We start from the raw sequence: 27,143 nt of genomic DNA on the forward strand, positions 1-27,143 counted from the left end.
ATGTATCATGCAATAAATTTAATTTGACCTATAATGGAATAAATAAATATGAACCATTAACAATATATAGATTGTGTACCCTGTACCACAGAGATAAACCGAAGAATGAACCAGAATGAAGCTCTATACAATTAGTACTCCAAAAAAGTAACATTGCCTGGATGAAAAAAAGGACTATAAACAGGTAGATTCCAAGAACATGGTGCACCTATCATGGCATTAATTTTGTTCCCTTCTGATAAGGATGCATGAGATTTTCTGGGTGAAAATCATGGTTTAACCAGGACTGATTTGGATGCATCCAAATGGTTAATTCTACATGTTCCAAGAAGGACTTCTGGGAGTTCCTCTTCTGTGTTGGCCTGCAAAAGTTATTCTTACTTAAAATGAATCACAATAACTGTCTCATAAAGTAAATTGATGCAGTGTAATAGCAAACAACCCACTAACACTCTCAATCTGCTTTTCTTCTGTTCACAACCCATATCTTCAAAACTATATGTATTCTCTTCAGCTTCTTGAAAATTTTTACATGTAATTTGTGATACATGACTTGTTTACCTGTATCAGAAATGCCATTTCTATGACCAAATTGTTGAGGTAACCAATAACAAGATTGACCACTCCTCTTGCTACCGTTGAAGACCCCGCGTCAATCATAATCTAATATCAGAAGATTTATAGGTTAGATATAATACCATGATTGATGATAGTAAACCCAAAAACATATATGGAAAGCACTCTGCAGACTAGCTTGTATGCTAATACAAAGGGGACAAATGTCATTTATGCCAATGCAAATGCAAAAACATAATTAGCATTTGTAACTCTCGCTTTAAAGGACTTGGTAACTTACTTCCAAATAGTTCTTCCCGCGAAAATACAGGCTTTCAAGTGCTTGACCCATCAAGCAGGCTTTCTTTCCAACACTCTGCTTGACTATCCATGATCCCTAAGATAAACAACTCGAGCAACGTAAATACAAAAGACATAACTAGTTAATTCTACAAATATTCATTCTTGAATGGACTTGGCACTAACCTTAGAAATGTATGGTATTAGCTTAAATCTCGAATTCCTGTATGCATCATCTCCCTCGACAAAGCTATGCAGTAATGGATGTTCCTCCAGAGGAGTTTTCAACATGTAATAAAATGCCAATGTATGCAGGGTTGTGCCAGGGATCTGATTCATGGTTATGTGTACTAAGCAATCTGCTTCTTGATGATGATGATGATAACAATGATTAATTTATAATGATTTGAACCAAACTTACTTGTATGTTAACTATAAAGAAGAATTCTGGCCCACCTAGTGCTTCATATTTCTGCATTCATCCAATAGCATGTATAATTATAATTTTTTTTTCCATCATATACATGTAGGTATGTGGATTCAGATTGTCAAAAAGATCATGTATACATAATCAACATACTAGAAAAGTTGATTATTCAAACCTGAACAATACCACCAGGACGGCTGCCAAGATCATCTTCTCGCTTGTCAGATCTTAGCCAATCTACACCAACCAGTTGCATCAAGGTGCTTTTTGCCTTTACCTGATAAAAAGGATTTACCCAGTTCAGAAATTGGAGAAAACAAAGATCAAAATTTCACTCTCATAACAGAAAATGCTATCTAGATATATTGTAAAAAATCTTCTAAATTAGTGTTCCAAATTAAAGAAAATTAATATGTAATATTATCTCGGATTTATCCACCTATGTAAATTCTTTAGAGGGGTGGGGGTGGGGGTGGGGTGGCGGAAGGAAATGGAGGACCAAACCTAAAACAAAAAATCTCTTATCCTATTTATTTGGAGTAGGTTATGTAAATCCTGTCATAAACTGAGCCAACCTCTCAGGCATTCTTCTTTTTCAGAGGAGTCTTAGTTGAGAGGAAACTATGATATCAAATTAGCTAGTACAGCGTTGAGTATATATAACTTTTACAGAGGTGCCTAAACACTTTTCCACTATCCTTATTGCATTTGCAAATTTCAAGAAAAATGCTTAATTCTATGCACTTTCAATATCTATAAACATGTTCATCTTGTACTAACAAATGTTTAAACCTCATCATTGTTCTTGAATAAATTTTTACCTCTTCTGCTTAAAAAATCAAGCACCACATGTTACATAATGTTAGTTTCTTCCAGGCTATCTGCATGTATTTCAAAAAATTAGCTAGAACTAAAAGAAAAAAAATACCTTCTGATGATCTCGTAAATAACTTCCCCCACGTATCAGAAAAGAAGAAGGATCGCCTACTCCCCAGCTGCAAGGTAAAGCACAACTTGGGTCCTTTGGAAGAGTTCCCCCATAGGAGCATGGCATGCTATCTTCCCTAGTCACTTCTTGCAAGTCCATATAACCCTTTTTCTGAACTGTAGCATGAGGAAATTTATCTTAATCTAAATATAACGGAAAGAAACAACTAGAAGGAGCAACTTTTAGGCTGATGTAAACTGACCTCTAAGTTCATGCAACTTTTTCACTAAAACAGCAGCTGATGATAGTCTGGGATGGTGTACATTCTGCAAATCCAGAATGTTGCGAACATTGTCAACAAATAATAAATTGACTTGTATATAAAATATTCTTCATGTTTATTGAAGAATCATCCCACCATTGAAATGTATCGTATTAATTCCTCTCCTACATATTGACAAACTTATATTATATCTTAAGCCGATAAATGCATAACTTATTGTCCTATCAACCCATTGAAGATCATCTGGCACAATGCAGGCCAAAACGCCCAAAACTGATAAGTAAATGTAATATGCATGAGGAAAAGAGAAAGTCCTTTGTATTGTAAACCTAAAACTATATCAAAGATAACTGCCTGCCATTAAGTTTAAAAATTTATTTCCTTTAACAAAACAGTGCACAATGTGCATGACAGCATATCAACCTTGACAGGAGTAACTGGAAGCAAAGATAATTTGGTTGAACTATTTCTGGTCTATTAGAGATCAGTCTTGGTGACCAGTAAAGTACCTGGGATTGCTGTTCCATACTCATGTCTGAAGGCCACTCGTTGTCAAATTGGTCATAGTCTGTTGGTTCAGGAACATCAAAAAACTCGTCTGCAGAATCATGCAGTCCCTTTAAACTTGCACGACCAGGTTTTTCCACCTCATCTTCCACGAGAACAAGCTCCTCTATCTTTCTGATATCTTCAGGGCGCTGAACTTCTGTCTTAATATTCTCCTTGTCACTTTGAGGTAACCCAATATCTCTTGTCAAGTCTCCAGATGAGAATTCAGAATTTCCAGCTTTGGCTCTGAACAGCTCTCTTAGTGCTGCAAATTACAAAAGCAATGAAGTTTTTGATGCGCAAGATTCTGACCATAGAAAGGAAAAAAAAAAAAAAACTGCAATTTTGAGCAACTAGTGAAAGGGTACCAGCAACTCTCTCGAGCATGCAGATGGTAATGGTTCTTGCAGATGATGGACGCAGATACAGTTTCCAGAACTTCCAATCAATAGCAAGCATGTGTCTCACAAGTGATTGTTTCCCTGGGTCCACTGGAGTTATAACATATCCTCCACCTGCATTTTCATGAAAATACTATTCATATAGAACTTATTTAGGATGAAAAGTAAATCCAAATCACACCCATCTCCCTAGAAAAGCACATATGAGTCCTAGATGAAGGAAAGAAGCGAGGAACAATGATGTATGCTGTATAGACATACAATTTTCATATACTTGAAAACTAAAATGGATGAGGTGAACTGCTAGGATACTATGCTTTTAAACAGCATTATAGACATTTTAAAGTAGTCTAAACTTGTAGCTTAAGAAACACTTGTGACCATGAGGGTTCTGCACACCAATATAATAATTTTGAGAAGAAGAACACTTCCATGACCAGTATTTTAAAATTCAATACAAGGTTCAAAGTTTATTTTGATTTCAAGTCACATTATAGGTATTTAAAACTTTTCCCCGCGACCAACCTCAATCTGTTTCCTAAAAGAATTCCAATCTTGGACAAATTCATAATGTTGTCAAAGATTCAAGATATCACAACTCTTAAAAATTTGATTAAGAGATCCACTAGATAAAACAAAAATTATCAAGTTACTCTAAAACTATATATTCTTATTTAGAAATAAACAATGTATTATATAATCAAGAACAACCAAGAATATAATCATTATAGTGAGAGCAATTAACTCAACCTGACTGGATGGTCTCAAATCCTTTAGTTACACACACACACACACACACATATTCTTCATAGTCAATCATAAGAAAGAAAACAATACTGGAAGTTCTGGTAAATACATTTTTTATTTCATTAATTGGGCTACCTTTAGACTAGAAAGTTCTTTGAGACCCAAACACAGTGCAAGTGCAGTATAAGTTTTAACAGAAAAGCAAAGTGCTTTAATTTATTATTATTTTCTTAAATGGAGAAGTCCAGCCTTTTTCCTTTTCTGGAGTCATGGGTTATGCTCAAATGGGATTATATGCATGACAAGAGGGAATTAAATGAAATAAAGTATTTTTCTTCTTTCTGTTTAGGTTGGGAAAATAGCCTATAACAGATGTGAGCACAAAAAGAGAAAGAGGGCACATTCACATCCAAATTCAAAGCGATAATGAGAGAGAAGAATAAAGGAAGCCAAATAAAGAATTTCCACATGTAAAGATCTTTATTTCATGGTGGAAAATAGTTCAGCAGAAGGAAAATAGACAATTTTCATGTATTTTCCATATATCATGTCATATATGTAAGTCAATTAGTAATCTCCAGCTCAAAGCGTACATTACTTTTAAGGCAAGCACGAACATAGCCTCTTTTTGGTGGACACTTCTTGTGAGATACAGAATGGTATAGAATTACTGTGACAAAACCAGATAAAGAAAGTTAGGGCAGCTAATAATGGTTGCATATCTTTATGTTATGGTTTAGATTTACTGAAAAAATCTGGTACCATATGTGCCATCATCCTCTCTTCTCCAATAGCGACGCAGGAGTAGATCTCTTCGTTGCATCCCCCTACAAACCATGATGTGTCAATAGCAGCATATTTATGAAACAATTCTCTTTAATGAGGTTCCAAATCTAACCAAGGTAGCCAATCACTGTATAACTGCTGATGAATAATATCTGTGTGACCATCAAGGTGCTCAACCACACTACCCCGGTAAAAACAGAAGTCCCATCTGCAAGACACTTGGTAATTCAACCTCTGGAATGAGAACAATTCATTATCAGGAAAAAAAAAATTATAATTTATTTTCAATGAATTTCTGTTCTGAAACAGCAGTTACATCAAGGATTCGGCAGTGATAGTGAATCTTGTTCTGTATAAAGCACAAGAGAAGGGCTTCGATATTTTTTCACCGAGTGCTAAAACATGCTCTTCCACAAAAGCATTAATGTCTTTTTCAGACCATCTACTACTATTCCTATATCCACATCCAACACATGAAAAGAAAGATGGTAGGACCACAATATGTGCTGTAAGTTTAAAAAATTCTTTTAGAAAAGGAAAACCCAAATACAATAACCGGCAGCTAAACTGCATATGGGAAAGGTAGCTTCCAGTTTATTAATGAAATATTCTAGTCTTAAGTACTTTCTTGTCTTGGCTCGTAAAGTTCCAGTATACAAGTAATCCACCACCATGGTTACTGTTAAGACAATTACAGAACAATTTGCAGCTACCTAATTGTAGTACTTACATTGATGAGAAACAGCACCTATAATTTATAAGGCAAGAATACTCTTACCATTATTTAAACCAATATAATGAGGCCATGGCTAATAAATAGCTTCTAAAGGCAACAAACACTTCATTTTCTAAAAACATTGAAATAACATGTCAGTAATCTTACTCTGATCTTGAGGAACCAAGTGATAAAAGAGTCCGGAAAATGGCCTCTGAAGGTCCATTAACCACTCCTACTGCCATTATCGCCGGATGATCATCCCAATGCTGAGATTAGCAATGTCATTCAGCTAAGTAAAGAAGAGACAAAGTACAACAATTAAGAATTAATGTATCAAAAGAGCACCTCACCCTTCCACGAGAATCCCAATCTTTTGCTTCTTTAAAGAGCCGCAATCCTGCATAAGAAATGAACTTTTGACATATACACATTTGGTAGCTTAAAATGCAGATAAGAAAATTAAAGTCTTACCATTCTGACAACCAAAAATTTTCCATGGTGAGGGAGCAATAACATCAGAAGTCATTGCTTCTGTGTGCATCAATGAGCAAAAGGTCCAGTCAACAGAGTTTTTAGGCTCTGCCCTCCTGGAACCACCCCCCAGTCTGCCAAAACAAATAAACTAGAAATTAAAGAAATGCAAATGCTGTAGATTTGTAAATTGATATATATAGTTAAAACTTAAAACCTAACTAAAAATAATAATTTAAACTGACTGCTTCAAATCTAAGAGAAAAGCATATTAATGTATCAGAAAATCATGACTGCTTTTTCTTTCTTTCTTTCTTTTATCAGTAAAAAATTGAGGTTTCCCACACGATATGTGACACATAAAAATGCACAGTAATCCTATCAGTCGAATCAAATTCAGGTTTGCAGATACGAATAAGAATAAGAGCATCAGATGTGGCAAGAAAATAAAATAACAGCAATTATGCTTCATTGTCCTATATGCAGGATTTAATTTTAGCTTTGAAGAATAAAAAACCCTTAAAAACTGTATAACAATACAGGCATGTACAATAGTTACAATGAACTTATACAAGCATATAAATTAGTAACTATGAGAAGAAATGTGTTCAAGGTGTATCTGCTCTGAACCATCCTCCATGCATGTGTATCTTCAATGTGTTGTTTCAACATTTTAATCTTCAAGGAAGTCAAGGAATCCATGTACAGTTATACTCATAATACAAAGAGGGGGCAATGAAATGTATGCCGGCCTACAACTGATATATACCTTAAAGATGACCATCTTTTCTTGGAACAAGCCACAAAATCCTTTGCTGAATTAGGGCACTCCTGAAAATATATAAAACATAAGGTACATATCATGAAAGAAAACCATTATACTTATAGGTTTGATTGAACAGCTTGAAACCTTTAATGCAGCATCCTGCAATGAACGAATCCATTTTGCTGCTTCTTCTGGACTACTTGCTCCCAACTATAAAATGTTTAAATTTCAATTATGTATCAATATACTGTAGAATCAAAGTAATGGCATATGACTTGGAAAAAACCCCACCTTGAGCTCATCATTGTGATTGGAAGTATTATAGAGGGTGAAAATAAAGAACACCTGTAAGTGCAAAAATCATTATAAATAGAAATATTAAAAAATGCATCTCTTGCATAGCCAACAAGAATTGATCCATGACTTCTGGAACACATAGGGTTTCCAAGGTCCATACTTTTCTATGAATGCTTTCCCTTCCATTATCTGTGACCCGAATGCAGCCGTCTATTATTGCACTTCTAACGGGTTCCTGACAAAAGAAAAGTTTCACTGAGCATTTCTAACTGATTGTTTTCCTGTCAACAAAATCCTTGCTAAAATTGCAAAATCAAGGAATTCTGCAAGGCATCTGGATGTAGTTGATTATACAAGTTAATGCGAGGTGATGTCATTTTATTGTATTAAAGATACTTGTTACATGGCTATAGTTTCAGATGCCTGTTTTCGCAAAACTATATGGATATGCCAATACATCTATATATATATATATATAACTTAAAAAGTTGTCCAAAGCAGAGATTAATATTTCATATAGTTTTGATTTTCAGTCAGAATGTCTCTTCATCTCCTAAAAGTCAGTTGTGTCCAAATCTTCATCCTAAGATATCTTAAAGGCCCTGTGAAAACAATGCTAAAGGTGACAAATCTACATACTAAAAGATAGAAGTAAAATTTCAACTTGACTAAACTCAGCAAAGCCTTATGTCCACCTAATGGGGTTGGAAGCATGAATAATATTCCACCAATTGGCTCTACCAGAGCTATAACCCAGGTAATAGTGTACAAGGGTAAAAAAACTTGAAACTCAAGGTGCATAATGATTTCCTGCAATGAACCCAAGAAAATATATTTTTTCTTTTTCTTTCTTTACAAAGTCAATTTCATATTTGTAGAATGAATAATGCCATCCAGAAACCAAACACTAATATGCATCAATCCAGTACAGCAAGAAAAATTGTATACCAAAAACAAAAATAAAATGAAAATAAACCCAATAGTGCAATTAAAATTGAACAAATACAAGGCTTCCGGAGTACAACACACGTTTCTATATGCAATATTTATATGTAACCATCAAATACAAGGGAAAGAGAATACCAGTGAAAAGACAGAGAAAAAAAGGATCACCCTTTTGACCTCAAAGCATATATCGCATCCACATTTTGTTTTTGGTCTAATATATATCGCATCCACATAAACACAAAATATGTATATTCCAATTCAAGATCCAAAATTCACAAAAAAAAAAAAAAATGTACAAGGACAACAGAGACAAAACTACAATGATAATGCAACATTGGATTTTACATAGAGAGATAGACAACGCAAACGAAGACAACAGTGATTCTGTAACATGGGCTTTTCACATAAAGACAACACAAACGAAGAAAAACAGTGATTGTGTAACATGGGTTTTCACACAAAGATAGAAATTCTAAGAAACAAGCACAGAATGCAATGTACACAATGAAAAAAACAAAACAAAAAAGCACAATGAGAGGAAAAAGGAATGCAAAAAGTACCTCTATCTCAGAAGCAGGTTTGGTTTTGAAGCTCCTGAGGCAATTTTCTTTGATAATGAAGTACCTTTTGCGCGAGTATTGCAGCCCAAGCCGATTGAACCGGATGAGGTAGAGCCAGCCCTCCATATTACCCTCAGTTTGTTGGATACCCATTTGAGAAAATCGGACGAAAGCTGCTTTCTGATCCTCAAAAAGCAGTGGTTTTTTCTTTCAGAGTCTTGAGCTCATCACAAGCAATAATGGTTTGAGTTTCTTACTCGAAACTATTATTGCACCAGAAGAAGAAGAAGAGCCCAAGAATAACAATGTGGGTTGTAGAATGGGGCAGGAAAGGTGATCCTCTGATCCCACCTAAGGGATTCAGAGAATCAATTTCAGGAAGGTTCAGTTCTGGGTTTCCAGAACAGTGTCTTCTTCTTCTTCGCCTTCTTTCCGCGTCTTTTTCTTTTCTCTCTGTTTTCCTCTCCCGGTTTTCAAATAACTGATTTTGGCGTATAAATATACCAGTCAGAGAGTTTGATTGTGTGAATTCACTATATTGCCCCTCTGCTTTCTTTGTTACATATAAGTTATTCTATTATAATAAAGTTCTGGGTTTCCCAGCTTAATTGAAGCTGATTGTCATTGACTCGCTGTTGGTATGCAATTAATACCATCTCTTACAATCATTGTCGTTTGTGAGTCATCACAATTATGCCATACAGTTGAACAGTTTTAATATTTATGAATATTTGGTAGCAGTGTAGTAGTTCTAGCTAGAGAGCATAATTATGGTTTTTTCTTTCATAATTTCAGCTAACTAATATATGAATGTCCCATATAATATAATTTTTAGCAAACCAAAGGGCAAGAAGGTATATTTGTGGGTCACTTCTCTTTATTTAAGTTCCATGCAGGTGTGACACCCTACTAGAAAAATCAAGAGTTGTGGAGTGATCAAGATTTAAAAAATTATAATTAAGTTTAATATGTGGAATTTTTAAGAATTTTAGAATGAATTTTATTGGTTGGGAAAGAAGCATAACTGCCATAGCAGGGGGCCCCATATATAGTCCATATAAAAGAGGAAGCTGTATTTCTGCTTAAAATAAGGTTTGAGCAGTTTAGGCATCCAAGTGGATGGTGCCCAATCAATGGATTTCTTAGTCCTTCCAAAGATTTGCCAAAATCCATGCACTACTTCTCTGCTATCTCTCTTCTTTGTCCTTTTACCAGGTCAAAACTGTATTGACAAAATTTCTGTCTCTCTCTCTCTCTCTAATTAGCTTCACATCACAGGTAAGGTTGGACATTGGTCTTGCCTATTATGCAGCAGCTGCATTGACCATATTAAGTATTCTATTCCATCCATGATTAGAGAAGAGGTCTTAATAAAGCTTCAAAATAAACTTTGATTTTGTGTAATTATCTGTAAATCACATGCATCGGGTAAATATGAACTGTAATCATCTCTATCCTTCTCTTGTTACTTGTATTGGGGTTTTTTAGTATGTTATGTTAAATAACAATTAGCCTTCATATATAACCAAATGAAGCTGTCCTAATTGTTTCAAGATTAAGACTGAACTGAACTTTCCATTTTGTGGGGTTGCTGAGATGTCCATAAAGTATAGCAGATTGTTACTTCAAACAAAAGCAAAGTATCACTCATCTCTGTTTCATATTATATAATTTATATATATATATATGACAAGATCAAAACTTATAATTGCAGATTAACTTTATGCATGGAGCTAATTATAACTCATATGAGTCTATCCTAAGACTGTCTAGATGTGCTATTGATCATCCAGCGGGCCTCATTTCCTGTTTTTGTCCTCAATTTTCATCCTTAATTTTCCAAATGATTAAGATACACTTTATGCTTCTTGAGCTTTAAACATTATGCTCTTGTTTTTTAATTTTTACAGACAAGTGCAAGGGACTTGAGCAGTATGACTTCTGTAATTGATGATTCTTGGCTACGTACCTATCCATATTGTAGGTCTAGAAATCAATGTTAGTTTCTAAAATGAAACATTAATTCTATATTATGAATTCAAAACATGCTCCATAGCCACCCTCATTTTCACGTATTAAAATCAAAGCCTATGACCTTTATTAACTTGTTATGCAATGAAAAAAGTTAAAAAACCCAACAAAAAGCACATGTAGCGGCGGCTCAGAAATCATAACCTCACCAAGCTGTCTTTGTTTTTGTGTTTTCCTCCCTTAAAAATTTGCCCAAAACCACCCATGATAAATGATTTTAACCTAATTAGAAAGTCTTACATAACTAGTTACCTACTTAATTAATGTATACAACACTTTAGAGTCAATCATACATGTCCCATAAATACAACACAAAATGCTGAAACAAAATTATATAGATTTGTCACATAATCTAACCATATACTAAACAGAAGAGAATAGAAGTAACCTCAACCCAATTACTTCTAATTTGCCACGTACAAATCCTAACAAACCCACTTCTAATTTGCCATATTGTATTATAGTATTGGCCTTGCCCTTATCATCACAAACGCAATGTATGGGTTGAGTATGGCAGTGCTAAAGGAATATATTAGTACGTAGTAGTTTACTAGTTTTAGATAGGGTTGGTTGGTGACTGGTGAGGTTTGGAATGGGGAAGTAAAAAGCATTGATTTTTCTTGTTCGGCTGAGGTTATTGCAATGAAACCCAGGATTGAATGGTTTGTGAATATCTTCTCAGATCGAAATAAAACTGTTTGTTTTTTATATGTGCTGGCATTTATCACATTATTGTCAGCCCTTTCTTTGCCAACTATCAACAACACATTTACAGAACAACTGTATCATAACCAATCATTAAAAGCTATTCATATTTCAATGTCACTAGTGTCAACCATGAGTTTTTTCCATGTCGGCCATACTGTTATGTAGTTTCAATCATCTATTATACTCCCTTTGGAAGATGCCATGGACCCAACTCTGTTTTTCAATATTTTTCTCAACTCCCTCGTGTGGAATGGGTCTCCCTGTTAGAGCTGAAAACAAAAATGTTAGGAGAAGAATTGAATTCTAAAGCATTTTTGTTTTCTTTTTTCTGTTTTAATTTTCTTTTTTGTAGTTGCTGTTTTGGGCATTAATGAAAAGATTGAGGATTCTGTATTGGGCTGATGTAGGATGTGTTATACATGCTCTTTTATTGTAATGGACTTGAAGACTCTCAAAAACCCATTTGCTGATGCGAGCAAAACAAGCAAAGCCAGTATGCTCTATTTTGGCTGTCTTCTAGCTCTCCATTGTGCTCTGTATGCCAGCCAAGAAGGATAAAAAGAAATGTCCTAAATACAATGACTGCAGCTTTGTAGTTCTATTTATCCAAATTCTAGGCCAACAAAAATAGCTTAAAGTTTTCTGTCATATTAATCTAATAGAGTTTACAACACAGCTTTTTCACTATCAAAGCATATTTGAATATGCGTCTCTAAAACTAAGACAATAATTTAATGCCCTCTTTGGGTGAGGGGGCTTAGGTTCAGCTTTATAAAGTGAGAGAAGCAATGCACACCAAAAATTTTCTCATGGTAACCTACATCATAGGATAGATTCAAATTTTAGAACCCAAAGTGACTGGCGACGACATTCACGTACAAGAGTCCTGGCTCCTCTGTTCCACTTCGAAGTTGTTTGACCAGATAAGCTACAAAGTAAAATATTTATTAGTAAAGATCTTTTCATTTTGCTAGTGTGTAATTCCAAGTCGTAGAAACCATACCTTTGAGAATTCAGAAGATGTTATATCACTTGCATATTGAAAAATCTATGTGTAGGTAAGCTAGACTAGCCAGGAAAACGAAGAAAATTGCAGATACCAACATTAGTGGTTCTGCCAGCATAAAAATTGGCTTGAAGCTATAGTAAACCTGCCAAATAAAGTACAAAAGAAAGAGGGTTCAGCCACTACTGAATATATTATATTAAGGGAGACGCAGATGCAAATATGTATAGAGAGAATTCATACAAAAATATACAATGCATCTAACAAATTCAGTTCCTTAACTAGACAGGACTCTGAGAAGGTTCAATACTCAGTGGATCAACCCCTAATCTTATTATGTGATCATTTCATAGTAGAATATATATAACTATATATATTAGGAGCTATGACCTAACCCTGCAATGCACAACTGAAATATATGCTAATCTTTGTGGCATATTCCTATCGTGGGATATTAGAAGGTGAGCATAACTGATCTCAAATATTTTCCTCCCAATGACATATAGACAAACTCAAGCCTTTAATGATCCTGGACACAATTTAGATGAATTTAAAGAAAAATAAAAACAAAAACTACACAAGCTCTCCAAGTGGTCAGATCAACCTCAAACCTCATTTACACCACTTTCTTGGGTGCATGTGCAGAGACAACAGCCCTAACTTTAGAGTTTAGAGTAGCTTATTGCTACCATCAATATTTTTTAAACTTGGTAAAGTAAGTTTCGACCAATGTTTGTGATATCCAAGTCACCTGGAAAGGAGAATTGTGCTCCGGGACTACATTTTTCTTTTCGAGAACCACCACTGTCCTTCCAACGACATCAAGGTATGAATATTTGGTCTGCAGATATAGGAATGAAAAGTCATGCATATAATCAATGCCATTATATAGCAAAATCTATATACACAAAATAAGAAAGGAAAAAAAGTGTTCTGGGATAACAATGAAAAGAAAGTTAAAATCTTGTCATTTGTTTTATGCATTTTGCAATTAATCAGCAGCATTGAGGGGAAAAAACTGTTGAGAATTATCATATAGATACACTTGTCAATATGATCAAAGTGTTACAAGTGGATTACCTCTAGATGTTGCTCAACCGGAAAAGGAACCACAGCAGAAGGATCTTTTGATCCCTCTGGTAACACAACCTGACACATAACAGTTCCTGAATCAGTAAATTAATATTCCCATGTCTTTTTCTTTTTCTTTTTTTTTGGGGGGGGGGGAGAGAGAGAGAGAGAGAGAGAGAAGAAATAGAAACTGCAAATATAGCAATATGGATGCAAACAAAGAGTACTCAACCCACTTTGATGGTTAACTTGTCTACGACCGTCTCAGCAAGAGGACAACCAAAAGTGAAGTTGAGGTATCGCCTGCCATCAGGTGACTCAAAAAGGAAGTCTTCCAATGGTAGCACATATCCAATCATAAAAGTAGCTTTCCAACCTCCAAATAAAGGATATCTTGGTTCAATTTCAAGATCTGACTGAAAAAGAAAAGTATTGAAAGAGTCATGATTAATAGAAATAATCAGCATTGCATAAGAAAAACATAGAGATTTTCCACATTGTTTTCCCAGGTGATTTTCCTGTTTGCCATAATCCTGATATCATGTTTCCAATTTAAAGATGAGGAGAGATTCCATAAAGGTTGAAATAAGCAACCAAAACATATGTAAAAGGAAAACTTGAATATAAATGTTCTGTTGCCAGGGAGAAAAGTTACCTTTTTATAATCTGTGCGTAAATGTGATGACGAGATGTTCCCAATTTCATCTCGGTAGAAGACGGAATGGACCCTAGGAGGTAGTCTTGCTAGAAGATGCTTGAATGAAGAGACACCACTAGACCTAGATTGATAATCAACCCTGCCAAAAGGAAGGAAACTTTGGAAGATTAATACTAAGAATGGACAAAACGAATCAAGAAGTTCTCTAGTTTTGAGGTCTCAATCAGTTATATTTTGATTACCACATTCAGGGTCAACACTGAGGAAGGCCAACTCAGGCTCTACATTGATGGAGGGCCCTAAACATATATATATATATATATATATATATTATATAATATAATATAATATATAGGGAGCTTCAAGTGTGGGATCCCACTGTGGGGTCCACTCCACATTGTATTTCAACGATCCGAACCGTCTATTTTTTAAGTCTATATTCAAAGATCATCCTTGCAAAAAATTAAGCAAATCGGAAACCATTAAGCTATCAAACTTTGATCAAATAAATAGATGAACAAAATATTTTCAATAGACACTTAAAATGGTGATCATTTAATCAACGGTCAAATGGTTTCTGATTAACCTAATTTTTGCAAGCACGATCCTTCAATAGAGACAAAAAAAGTAGACAGTTCCGATTATCGAAATACAATGTGGAGTGGGCCCCATGAGGGATCCTACAAATAAGCCTAAATGAGGGATCTCACACTATATATCTACACATAAATGTAAAAAGGATAAAATTAAACTTTTTTGGATTATAACAAGGCCTGAGTTTTTTCAGAGAAGCAAAAAGAAAATTAGTCTCATGAAGAGGCCCAATAAGTAATGATGAATCAATTAATAATTATTGTCTTGAGCATATCTTGCAGAATCAGTTTTTCTTTTAAGTTGGGTGTTTTTATTTATATATATCCATGGTCCACGGATGTATCAACTTATACAGTTCGCATGATTTACAACATCAACATATTAATGGAGAAATGCACTCTTTATAACCAATTTATACCAGAAAAGTTTCAGTGCATTCCACTGTCCTATATCGTGTATATACGATATTCAAAGTCTGTTCACTGATTACAACCAATTATAATGAATATACAAGATAAAGACCAGTAGTAGGACATACCTTGAAAAAACACCTTTATGCCGAGCACCAGCATGTGCCAACCGGTAATGCTCTGTGATCTGAAGACTGCCCCAGTGAGATATTTCCACTTCCCGTACAAGCTCCTCAACAACAGCAAATGGGTAGTTATTCTCAAAATGAACAATTACAGGAGAGTATGAGTATTTGGAGCGATCCTTATATGGCCCATACTTTAGTTCAGTAGCAGCACGGCTAGTAGGGTCTACTCTTGTAAAGGATTCCACCTTAGTACTGGGTGTTCTTATAAAAGTAGTCTGTTGCTTGATATAATATGGTGACAATATTATTGCACTATCACGGTAATGGACCAACTGAGACTCCGATTGGCTTATCTCTGCTGGGAAAGGCTCCAGAGAATGAGTCAATATATAAAGCACTTCTAATCTCACAGTTTCACCAGCACTTAATGGGTTGAGCAATGAAATAGAGAAACATTTAGCCCCATTTGGTGCATCAGGTACCTCGGTGGGGTTCAGCTCAAGGGGCAAATAACTTTTCTTTTTCCGTTTTCCAACAGTGGCAGATGCTTTGAGCACTGCTAGATGATCAACCTGTGTAGGTGGAAAAGCAAGAAGTACTTCCGAAACAGGAGATGTGCCAGTGTTTTCAACCTGAAAGACAACCCCATCAATCTAATACATATCCCGGTAGCATAGAATGACAAAACTATTTTCAAAATGGCAAATGCTGTATGACCACACACTATAAAGAAACTCGATGGTAGTGAAAGTTTCTATGGTAGTGCCATTTCGGTCATAATTACATGCGTATTATCTCACCTGCGGTGCATTGCGCAGCCAAATTTGCAGGGTGGCATGCCAATATGTAAACAGAATGACTCTTTGAAGACTAATTTCAAAATTTCTCATTCAAAATTAAACTGTAATTCTACTATCAACATTATGCCCAAGTTGGAACCAAACATAAAAGTGTGGAGCACGAGAGCTCAACTGCAACATTAATTTGTCAACAAAATGACCCTTCTTTAAGATTGAAAAATCTAATACATTGAAGATTGAACCTAAGCTCAATTACCCACATTTATTCCGTAAGTGATAAATGAAAAACATCTAAAAAATCGTAAACCACGATAAAGATGTAGACCTAATTCCTGAATTTCCAGATTGAGTACAATTTGCTAATAGTGAGTCCAACAATGTAAGCAAATCAGAAAATAGAGAAAATATGTACCTTTAACGTCAAGAAAACCTTAATGATATGCGAGGTCACGTCAATCTGCAATCACAGATTGAACAAACACAATAACATATAACAACAACGGTGATGAGAATTTGAGTGTTGGTGAAGGGGAAATGAGAGATGGGAAGGCTTACTCTGCGCTCGGCGTTGAGGATCTGGAGGTCCTGAGAGGGAAAGGAATGAGCGATCAGTGAGAGATGGGACAAGATCGACAAGGCTAGGAGTACTCGAGCGAAGCTTAGCAGAGCTTCCATGGCTTCCAGTGAAAGAGTGCTTGACCTCTCCTGCGACGACTGGGCAAGTGGGCAGTGTGTATATTGGGAAAGGCTTCGATGGGCTCACTCTATTCAAGCTTTGACTTTTGAGGATCATGGTTTTTCGGCTTTGGGCTTTGGTCTTTGTTTGTGTGGGCCTGTTATGGGCTCACGTTACCAAAGTTTTTGTTAAGGGGGAGCTGTTCAGACCACCCTAATCTACTAAGTTGACCACCCCACTTAAATTTTTGCCCCTTTTTGACCATTTTGCCCCTGCATTAAAAAAAAACAACCATCTCCAATTTTGGCCGGCCACCCCTCCCCGCCACCGCGGAGCTTCACGACATCAATTAACCGCGCACGGTGGTCGGATAAACAAAGGAAGACCAAGGTTGGACTCGCCATGACCTGGGGAACAAAACCCAAGTGGTCCGGCGTCTCAACTCCGCCGGAAAAGGAAGATCGTCGGCGAAGGGGCCGATCGGGTCACGACGTCGATTGGCCGCGCACGGTGGTCGAATGAACAAGGGAAGACCAGGGTTGGACTCGTCGCGACCTGGGAAACAAAACCCAAGTGGTCCGGCGTCTCAACTCTACCGGAAAAGGAAGATCGTCGGCGAAGGGGCCGTCAGGTCTTCGCCTGGGTGGGTGGGTCTTCGCCTGGGAGGGGTGGGGTCGCGCTGGCGGTGGGGAGGGGGTGGGGTTGCGCCGGCGGCGGGGAGGGGTGGCCGGCCAAAATTGGAGATGGTTTTTTTTTTTAATGTAGGGGCAAAATGGACAAAAAGGGGCAAAAATTTAAGGAGGGTGGTCAACTTAGTGGATTAGGGTGGTCTGAATAGCCCCCCTCTTTTGTTAACTAATTTTGTGTCTATTACTCAAAATCCAATAAAATTGATTATTGCTTGTATGATTAGGACATAATCCACTTCAAATCATGGTACTAGAAGACTAAATGCTGTTTTGGTGCAATTGGAAGGCTTGTAGAGTTTGCCCCTCTGCACCTAAGTTCGATTCTCCCTCCCACTAAATCTCAAAAAAAAAAAAAAATGTTGTTTTGGTGTTACTATAGTTTTACTAATATGGTTAAAAAGGTTTGTGTTGTTAGAGATTAGTCTGGTGCGCGAAATAAACATCTCGGTTACCAAAAAAGGGTTGGTTATATTTATATATTGATTGCTATCCAATTTTAGGGAACCAATGTGACATGTACTGGTAAAGTCAAACAAAAATACAATGCAAAGGTTCTAAGAGAAAAAAAAAAAACAAAACAAACAAACAAACATGCAAAGGCCTAAAGAAGAGGAAAAAATATATATTTTAGGGCATGTTTGGTACATCGTATTAGACTCTGGATATGAATAAATAGTCTATGTCAGTTGTTTGGTGTCTACTTATATTATTTAATTACCTAACTATGTAAACCGGACTGGGCTTTTAATACTCTCATTACCTGACTAACTAATACAACCCACACACCTAGGATTAGATAATACACGCTTAAATTGGGAAAACGAAAACACGCTGAAAATCAACAGATGTTATTTTCATCTTATTCTCCCTAGGGTTTTCTCTGCTATCTTCTCTACATGTTCTTCTCTTTCTTTATATATTTCCTCTTCTATGTATGATGTCTAATTATCTCTTCTTATTTTTTCTTTTAAATTTATTCAATAGATCATTTTATTACATTTTTTTGGGAATTAGGTTATGATTTTTTCTTCAATAAAGATGTGCTTATATACTATGTAAAACGTATGATCCTAAGTTCTACAATTATGAGAATGAATTTCCTCATGTCCTCTTGTCCTATAGATCTTGGCAAAAACAAAAGAAAAAAAAAATCTTGTCGTATGAATCTTGCCAAAAATAATTTGTGCCATATGAATTTTAATTTTCACTAAGTTATCAAAGAATTAAAAAAATAGTCTGATCCGCTGCTATCCGATGGAGCACTAAACGCAGTATAAGACTGTTTATCCGGAACAGTACCAAACGTCTGATAATATTCTGGATAAACAGTCAGTACTCTCCGGAACAGATTAATACTATCCGACATAAATTAGTCAATACAGTCCGACGTACCAAACGAGCCCTTAATAACAAATTACTAACTGAATGTTTGAATTAGCTAGATGTCTTCGTGATTAAACCATTGTATATGAAAGTATTTGTTTAAAGTTTAAGTCTGTGCCCCTTCATTGCAAAGAAACAAACTTTGATTACTAATTTAAAGGTCTATTTAAGCTTGATGCCGAATGCTCAATAACTTTTATTATTATTATTTTTTAAACATTACCACTGTTTCTCTTCTTCTCACCAGAAAAACCCTAGCCGCCACCCTAAAAGAAAAAACTCTTTCTTCTCCTCAACCTATCCATGGGGGAGGGGCGGCCCTTGTGTTCTCACAGACTGCTCATCCCCTCGCCCCTCTCTCCTTTGTTTTTCTTTTTCTTTTTTTGTGTTTTTATTTTTGTTCTTTGGGATACTCTCCTCCCAATAAGTGAGAGTATTTCCATCTCTCATTGCAAGAGTTTCTCCACCTCCCTTCGTGAGAGTTTTTCCGATTTGGTTTGTTTTGTGTTTTGATGCTTTCAGGTTTTCTTTGTCGCTCGTTACAAGGTGTTAGGAAGTCACTATTTTTGCCGGTACCGGTCATGTTTTCACCGGTTACTATTGTCTGATCCGCCACTTTACGATATTGTCAGCCTCGACTTAAAGATGTTGGTATGATCGTGAACCCAAACGCAACTAGTTCGCTAATTCCTACGGTGTCTCTCTGGCTCCGTTTGGTGGCTATAATATCTGCTCGATGCCGATGTGATAGAGATCTTGGAATTTCTGTGGGCTTTTCTGCTCCATTTTTGTGGGTTTTTGTTTTTTTGTAAGTTTTTAGGCTTATATTTTGTATTATCTCTGCCTTTTTTGCTGTTTTAATGCAATGATATGCTTTATTCTAAAAAAAAAAAGGTCTATTAAGTTTTGAGTTTTTTTTTTTTAATGAAAAAATAGGACTTCATTCAACTCCGAAGAGGTTATACTGTTTAGAATTACAAAGCATAGTCATTCATCCTAAAATTTATTGACAAAACTTAAGAATTAGCTACAAACAAATAATTACTTGCAATGATGAAAAGTGCTCCCAAATATGTATATGCTAAGTAGGGTTAGAACTATATCATAACTATTGGAGGATCAAAATTGAATAAAATTCATTTCACCCATGAAGTGAAATCTAGTGCGAGGTGGGAAGAGTTCCTTAGCAAATTTTATAATCATCAAATTGACTAATCCTTGACGTACACTCATCACACTGTATGTTGTTAAAAAATTATTAATTTTATGTGACAATAACACAACGTAACATATTGACGTGTTACGAATTCCTTCAAATTATAATATAAATATAATTATTGAAATATAAACACTAAATCATAAATCATTACTTTTAATAATTATATATATTATAATTCAAATAAATTTGTAATACCACGTCAAATATGTCACGTGATAGTGCGTTATATTACTATCACATAAAAAAATTTCTTATCCATTCTAAAAAAAAAATTCTTATCCATTCTAAAAAAAAATTCGTATGCCGCCTAGACCGTCCATGAACCGGAAAATGGATAAAGTACAACACCATGAACCATATTATAAAATAGTACATTAGAGAATAAGAATTTGAGTTAATTTCAGTTCAGTACCACAAGTTTGCTCCAAATTTCAATTTAGTACCTCATATTTAAAATTTTGCAATGTCATACCTCATTTTTTCAATTTGTTACAATATAATACCTCCGTCAGTATGACTGTTAAGAAATCTCGTAAATGCTGATATGACACTTACATGACACTCTCACAATGATGACTGAATGTCACGTGATCTGATAACAGGTCACGTGACATAAAAATAATTAAAAATATAGAAACATGGCGCGTAATTATTAATTTTTTTTCTTTCAATTTTTAGATTAAAAATTTTTTTTATGCCATGTGGCATAATGTGTCATATTGTCAGACCACGTGGTATTCAGTCAGCATTGTGGGAGTGCCACGTAAGTGCCATATCAGTATTGAAGAGATTTCTAAACAGTCATACTAACGGAGGTATGATATTGCAATAAATTAGAAAGATGAGGTATGACATTGTAAAATTTTAAACATGAGGTACTAAATTGAAATTTGAAGTAAACTTGAAGTACTAAACTCAATTAACCCAAGAATTTCAAGCACTACAAGACATTAAATGAGTTCATAAAGTCGTAGAACTATATACTATTCTTTGATTTCTTCCAACGTTGGAAGTTACGTCGTACGTTACGAAACAAAAAAAAAATTAAGGTTTAAAGAGTATACACCAAACACAGCCTTTTTGCGCGTAACAGCAGGAACTGAATTATCTCCTAGATCTTCCCCTTTGGACTCGGTCACTCGGTACTATCTCCTTCCCCTTAAGATTTCATTTCACAGAGACAACCCATTTTCAGTCACTGCCATTCTCATCATTATCACCATTGCTATAGCTATTTGGTAAATTTTTCTCTTTGGTCATTCATCATATTATTCATATATGTATATATATAATGTCATTGCCACTCTGAAGCTGCTTTCAATGATATTGGACAACAGTGACTGAGCCACACATGGCGTGCGTCAAGCTGGGATCTAAATCCGAAGTCTTTCACCTCGATGGTGAAACTTGGTACGTGGTTTTGGTAGCTGGCTGGTTTTCATTTCCTTTTGTTTATTGCGGCCACATTTTGTATACATGGTCATTTTGGAATTTTGGGTTTGTCTCAGCACTGGGAATAGCGTAATGGGTTGGTTTTGATTTGCAATTGTAGATAGTGAGTTTTCGGATTGTTGTTCTTTGTTTGCTTCTTTGAAAAATTGCTCAATTGGGTTTTATTCTTTTGGTTGATGTTTGTGTTTGCAGAAGGGTAATGAAATACTTGTCTAACTGTGTTCATGATTTATGAATCTAGCAATATGAGTTGAATTCCAATGTCCTCTATTGTATCTCACTGTCTTGTGTTAATACTGAGAATGGTTTATGGGTCATTACTTCATTTACCACTAAGCCTTAGTTTCTAGCTGTCTTTTGTATATCAATAGTTTCTACTTTCTAGCTTTCATTTATCAATTGTCTTTGAAAATGCCAGAGAAATCACCAATAGTTGCAGGGTGAATTGATATGGTTATATGAGCAGATTAAGATAAGGCTGACAAGAACATGCATTTAGTCAATAGAGAGAGATTTTGAAGGACCATTCTTTTTGTGATTTTTTTGTTTTATCTTCTTTGGTGTTTGGGAGGCATGCAAATATGCAATACATGGTTCCAGTCTTATGAACTGCAGAACTGTACAGAATTCCACATTGCAACTTTTTGGGACAGGAAAGTGTGTTGTTCTTATAGCATTGCTTTATGTACACAAAAAATTTATCTTTTTAATATCTCCACAGAAAATTTGACTTATGGAACACCAGAAAGTATTCAACTTAAGGGATTCCATGATGTACTTTGAACTGTTTCCTTACTAACATTAAGTAAGTGTTTTCCCAATGTTTTAAAAGATTATGTTATTTGGATTGGAATTTAGCTAAAATATTTTGGCGCATGATTGTTTTTGAAGTAATTAATTGCATGCACTGTGCTGTTAAAAATTCCTTGATCCTTAAGGCCACCTTGCCTTTTTGCGTCCTGCTATCTCTTGTAGGTTGCAAAATGAGCTTCAGATAGCAATTGAGTTAAATGGTGAGATGTACAATCTCCTGGAATCATAAATAAACCAGCAAACAGAGAAACAGATTTCTTAGGATATAATGAAAGTGAAGCAGATGACTATATTTCTTCCATTGCTGTACCCATTTCAATATTTACACATTCCTTGTCACTCCCTTACAATCAGTTATACAAGTACCAGTTGACCTCTGTCGATCCATTGTACCTCTATGTTCCTTTCTTGAACAATTAATATTCTCTTTGGCAGGCTTTGCTCAACTGGACTTCCTAGTGATGTCGTTGTTGAAGTTGGAGAAACGTCCTTCCATCTCCACAAGGTGAATTTTATTTCGTCAGGCTTACAACTGTGGTGTTATTCCGTTTCTCATAATGAACTCTATATACATATGTAGATACTATGATTTGAAAGATGCATAATATTTGCATCAAGATTCAAGGCTCACACTGATGTGAGGCTTGATGTAAATACTTTACTAATATTCCCTTGAGGCACATGTCTCTGAGATTCACCTTAGTGTGTGAGAGGCACACAAACAAAGTGCTTCTCCTCTGCCTTGCATCTTGAAACTATTGTAGATGTTATGATCATGTCTTCTATATCTGTGCTTATTTCTGCTCAATCATCTCTCTCTCTCTCTCTTGCCATCTACTGTATATACTCATACACTGTATTTTTTCCATCTTTCCTCCATGTATGCACTAGTTTCCATTGCTATCCAGAAGTGGATTATTAGAAGATATTGTTGGAGAATTGTCTAGCGAGGATGAGCATAAATGTATTTTGCAACTGTATGACATTCCCGGTGGAGCCAAAGCCTTCTTGCATGTAGCCAAATTCTGTTATGGTGTAAGAATAGAACTCAATGCACTGAATGTAGTTAGTCTGAGGTGTGCGGCTGAGTATCTTCGCATGACTGAAGACTATGGAGAGGGAAATCTCATCACACAAGCAGAGGATTTTCTAAACGACATCTTTGGCAATTGGACTGACTCACTTAAGGCACTTGAAACCTGCGAAGAGGTCTTACCCCATGCAGAAGAGCTTCATATTGTTTCAAGATGCATTAATTCGTTGGCAATGAAAGCTAATGCTGATCCAAGCTTATTCAGTTGGCCTGTGTCAGGAAAGGGTGCCGTGCAGAGCCCAGAAGGCGTGGCGTTTTGGAATGGAATATGCACAACATCCAAGCCACATCCAGTCAGTGAGGATTGGTGGTATGAAGATGTCTCCTTCCTGAAGTTAACTTTTTATAAAAGGCTGATTATGGCTGTTGAATCAGGAGGCATGAAGCCAGAGAGGATTGCTGGCTCCATCATGCACTATGCACATAGACATCTTTCCTTGTTGGGTAGGCAATCAAGTTTCCTAAATGGAAACCGTGCTGCTCCTGTATCAAATGTTTCTGCTCCATGTGATGCAGATCAAAGGAATCTCCTTGAAGAGATAGTCGAATTACTACCGGATCAGAAGAGTGTTACACCAACCAACTTCATGCTTAGGCTTCTGCGGACATCTATGATTATGCATGCTAGCCCATCATGTCGAGAGAATTTAGAAAAGCGGATTGGTGCCCAAATGGAACAAGCAGCTCTTGAAGATCTTCTGATACCAAACATGGGGTACTCAGTGGAGACCCTCTATGATATTGATTGTGTTCAGCGGATTCTTGATCACTTCATGCTATTGGACTGTGATCCAATTGATTGTGCTTCTAACTGCATAGTAGATGAGGGCCAGCTGATGGGCGGTTCTCATTCACTGACCCCAATGACCATGGTGGCTAACCTGGTGGATGGGTATCTTGCCGAGGTGGCACCTGATGTTAACTTGAAGTTACAGAAATTTCAGTCACTCGCTGCTGTTATCCCTGAATATGCCAGGCCATTAGATGATGGAATTTACCGTGCTATTGACATATACCTCAAGGTAAATATCCCCTAATAGATTTTCCTCTTATTTATGATCATGATTAGGGAATATCTGGTTGAATAACTGATCTACAACTTCCAAAGCATTTCCCATGTTATGTGATAGCATGGCTCATAATGAAGTGCTACTGCCTCACGCATTCACAGAATAGCATCATAAGCTTTATAATATTACTCCGGGAATATGTATGAGATGTACCAATGATATGGATGGTTGCAAATATAAGACACATGTTTGTTCATGAATGATTTGTACCTCTTACTTGTCTTTAGGACTGTTAAAAAATATTGTAAAAGTTCTCATCCAAATCAATGTATTGAGGTCTGCACACAATATAAGAAAGGAATTCTAAAATGCTTTTTGGAAATGACTTTCAAGCAAAATTAGCTGTTAGGTGCCATGAAAATGACATTTTCTGTTTGTTTATTTGTACACACATGCATGTGCGCAAAAACACATATTGTGCATGTTGTAGCAAAGAAACCATCTGTTTAGATTTCTTGTTTAAACAGCTAAGGTTGCTACTACTGACTTAGCTTTCCAATGCTTACATTTTTCTCTAAGTTCAGGCCCATCCCTGGCTAACAGACTCTGAGAGGGAACAAATCTGCAGGCTGATGAACTGCCAGAAGCTCTCATTGGAAGCCAGCACACATGCAGCCCAGAACGAGAGGCTACCCCTCCGTGTCATTGTCCAAGTTCTATTCTTTGAACAGCTTCGGCTACGCACATCAATTGCTGGTTGGTTCTTTGTATCTGACAACCTTGAGAACTCACAAAATCAGAGTGGGAATCTCGCACTTGCTAGAAATGAGGGATCTACACAAGCTGGCACTGTGCGGGATCATATTGTAGCAGTTGATGACATGAGGGAACGGGTTTCCGAGCTTGAGAAAGAGTGTTTGAGCATGAAACAAGAGATTGAGAAGCTGGTGAAGACAAAGGGAAGTTGGAACACCATCTTCAAAAGGTTTGGTTTGAAACTCAAGTCAAAGTCTGATGCAAAAAAAGCATCCAAGCCCTGCAAGGATTCCAAAGAATCACCAACATCTATAGCACCACCACTTATCAATGGGAAAGAACATTACCAAAATAATGGATTAAAAGATTGAGTTTTAACACACTCAAATGCAATCAAACTTTTTTTTTTCTTTTTCATCTTTCTTACCCCTTTTTATTCTAGTTAGTGAAGTTACTGCTCTAGGCTCTGGCTTGTAATTATATCATAGACATTAGATACTGCATCACTTATTTCTCTTTCTGTGTTGAAACATGAAAAAAATGGGAAAGGAAAAGTTCAAAATTTGAAAAAAAAAAAAGAAAAAAGATAAAGATAAGGCTATCTCTCTCACCTGTTTATCTCCTGTAGGTATCAGAGGCTTGAAAGGGCAAAAAAAAAAAAGAGATAAATGGGAGTGTTGTTCTGTGAGGAGTGTTCCAGTGTGGAAGTCCAGGGCAGCGTTTTTCTCCTCCATTTGTACAAAAAAAAAAAAAAAAAGTCTGGGCCTGCTAAAAAAATCTGATAAATTGATTAGCAAAAGCCCATCCGCTCTGGTAAAGATGGTGATATTGATTGTCAAAAGTGTTCAAGATCAGTAGATCACCCAGACCCATGGATTTGGGGCTCACAACAAATACAATGCCTCTCTCCATCAGCTCTTACTTTCAACAAAAAAAAAAAAAAAAAAGTGGAGCGATCCATTTTGAGAAAGGCCCTGTCACTGGACTGAAGCTCTCATTAACCAAGCCATAAAATTGCTATGAAAATTGGTGGAGCCCACTAGAAGTTTGAGGCCTGTCTCTTTTATTGCGGCAATATAAACTTCAAAATGAAGAAGTGTTGGGTGGCTTAATAGTCTAAAGCTGTTATATGCAAACATAATGCTAAACAAGCTAAGCCTATGCATATGGTTCTTACTACAATGTTGCATAAACGGATCATAGCCCAATACATTAGTTAAAAAATATTTGGTGCAAATTTACCAATCAAAATTAATTGGGCTTGTCCCTAAAATTTCAATGCCCATTAATAAATATTTGGTACAAAGCTCGTTAAATCTTTCTCAAATACATGTGCCCATAAAAAAATATTAATGGGCACATTCCTCAAAATTCAAATCTCAAATCAACTTCTTGAGTGGTACAAAATTAGTTTTCTTGAATGGTACAAAATTATCTCTCAAATTAATACAAAATTATCTCTCACAAATGGTACAAAACCAGCCAAAATAGACTCAAATTCCCTAAATAAACTATATTCGGTTTGATCCAGTCAAGAGTATTTAGGCAATCTATACTTAAATTTAGGTTCAACCGCAACTAAGCCAAATCTGTTCAAATTTCTCATAAATTAATTTCATATACAAAAATTCTGAATTAATTTCTCAAATCAAACCCTAGGGTTCTAAACCCTATCCAAATTATTCAAATCACTACCCAAATTACTTACATCACTTAAATGGGTCACTTACCCATTTAATTCCCAAAAACTTAAAAATAAGTGTGGTTTGATCCCGCAATGGGTACGTAGGCAACCTAACAAGTGTGGGTGCAACCGCAATCACTAATAAATCTTACAAACCTCTAAATGTCAAACACTTAACCAAATATTCATTTCAATGGGTCATTCACCTATTGAAAATCCAAATATC

At 36.0% G+C, this 27,143-nt stretch overlaps 3 protein-coding genes across 3 annotated transcripts; 1 reads left to right on the forward strand and 2 right to left on the reverse strand.

Moving 5' to 3' along the window:
- Positions 1–138: 138 nt before the first annotated feature.
- LOC147290228 (protein ENHANCED DISEASE RESISTANCE 2-like) lies at positions 139–8,899 on the reverse strand. The gene is made up of 21 exons (XM_086236778.1): positions 8,737–8,899; positions 7,389–7,463; positions 7,223–7,276; positions 7,076–7,141; positions 6,935–6,996; positions 6,166–6,299; positions 6,045–6,091; positions 5,860–5,960; positions 5,089–5,184; positions 4,953–5,017; positions 4,789–4,860; positions 3,411–3,557; positions 3,003–3,307; positions 2,473–2,536; positions 2,211–2,386; positions 1,458–1,559; positions 1,277–1,327; positions 1,042–1,185; positions 857–952; positions 562–663; positions 139–362 (listed from the first exon to the last, which is right to left on the reverse strand). Exons 1-21 carry the CDS (start codon positions 8,887–8,889, stop codon positions 270–272), a joined length of 2,205 nt encoding a protein of 734 aa, XP_086092904.1. The 5' UTR covers positions 8,890–8,899; the 3' UTR covers positions 139–269.
- A 3,131-nt stretch (positions 8,900–12,030) lies between these two features.
- LOC147290229 (Ribophorin I) lies at positions 12,031–16,857 on the reverse strand. Its single transcript, XM_086236538.1, has 9 exons — positions 16,698–16,857; positions 16,555–16,599; positions 15,343–15,974; positions 14,208–14,349; positions 13,789–13,968; positions 13,562–13,630; positions 13,233–13,322; positions 12,479–12,626; positions 12,031–12,403 (listed from the first exon to the last, which is right to left on the reverse strand). The coding sequence occupies exons 1-8, from the start codon at positions 16,815–16,817 to the stop codon at positions 12,504–12,506; spliced, it is 1,401 nt and encodes a 466-aa protein (XP_086092664.1). The 5' UTR covers positions 16,818–16,857; the 3' UTR covers positions 12,031–12,403; positions 12,479–12,503.
- Positions 16,858–21,460: 4,603 nt separating this feature from the next.
- Positions 21,461–25,777, forward strand: LOC147290230 (BTB/POZ domain-containing protein At5g03250-like). Its single transcript, XM_086237663.1, has 4 exons — positions 21,461–21,519; positions 22,810–22,879; positions 23,266–24,489; positions 25,062–25,777. The coding sequence occupies exons 1-4, from the start codon at positions 21,461–21,463 to the stop codon at positions 25,602–25,604; spliced, it is 1,896 nt and encodes a 631-aa protein (XP_086093789.1). The 3' UTR covers positions 25,605–25,777.
- Positions 25,778–27,143: the final 1,366 nt, after the last annotated feature.

Source organism: Dryas octopetala, chromosome 3 (genome assembly GCF_963921425.1).
Source record: "Dryas octopetala chromosome 3, drDryOcto1.1, whole genome shotgun sequence".
Lineage (NCBI taxonomy): Eukaryota > Viridiplantae > Streptophyta > Magnoliopsida > Rosales > Rosaceae > Dryas > Dryas octopetala.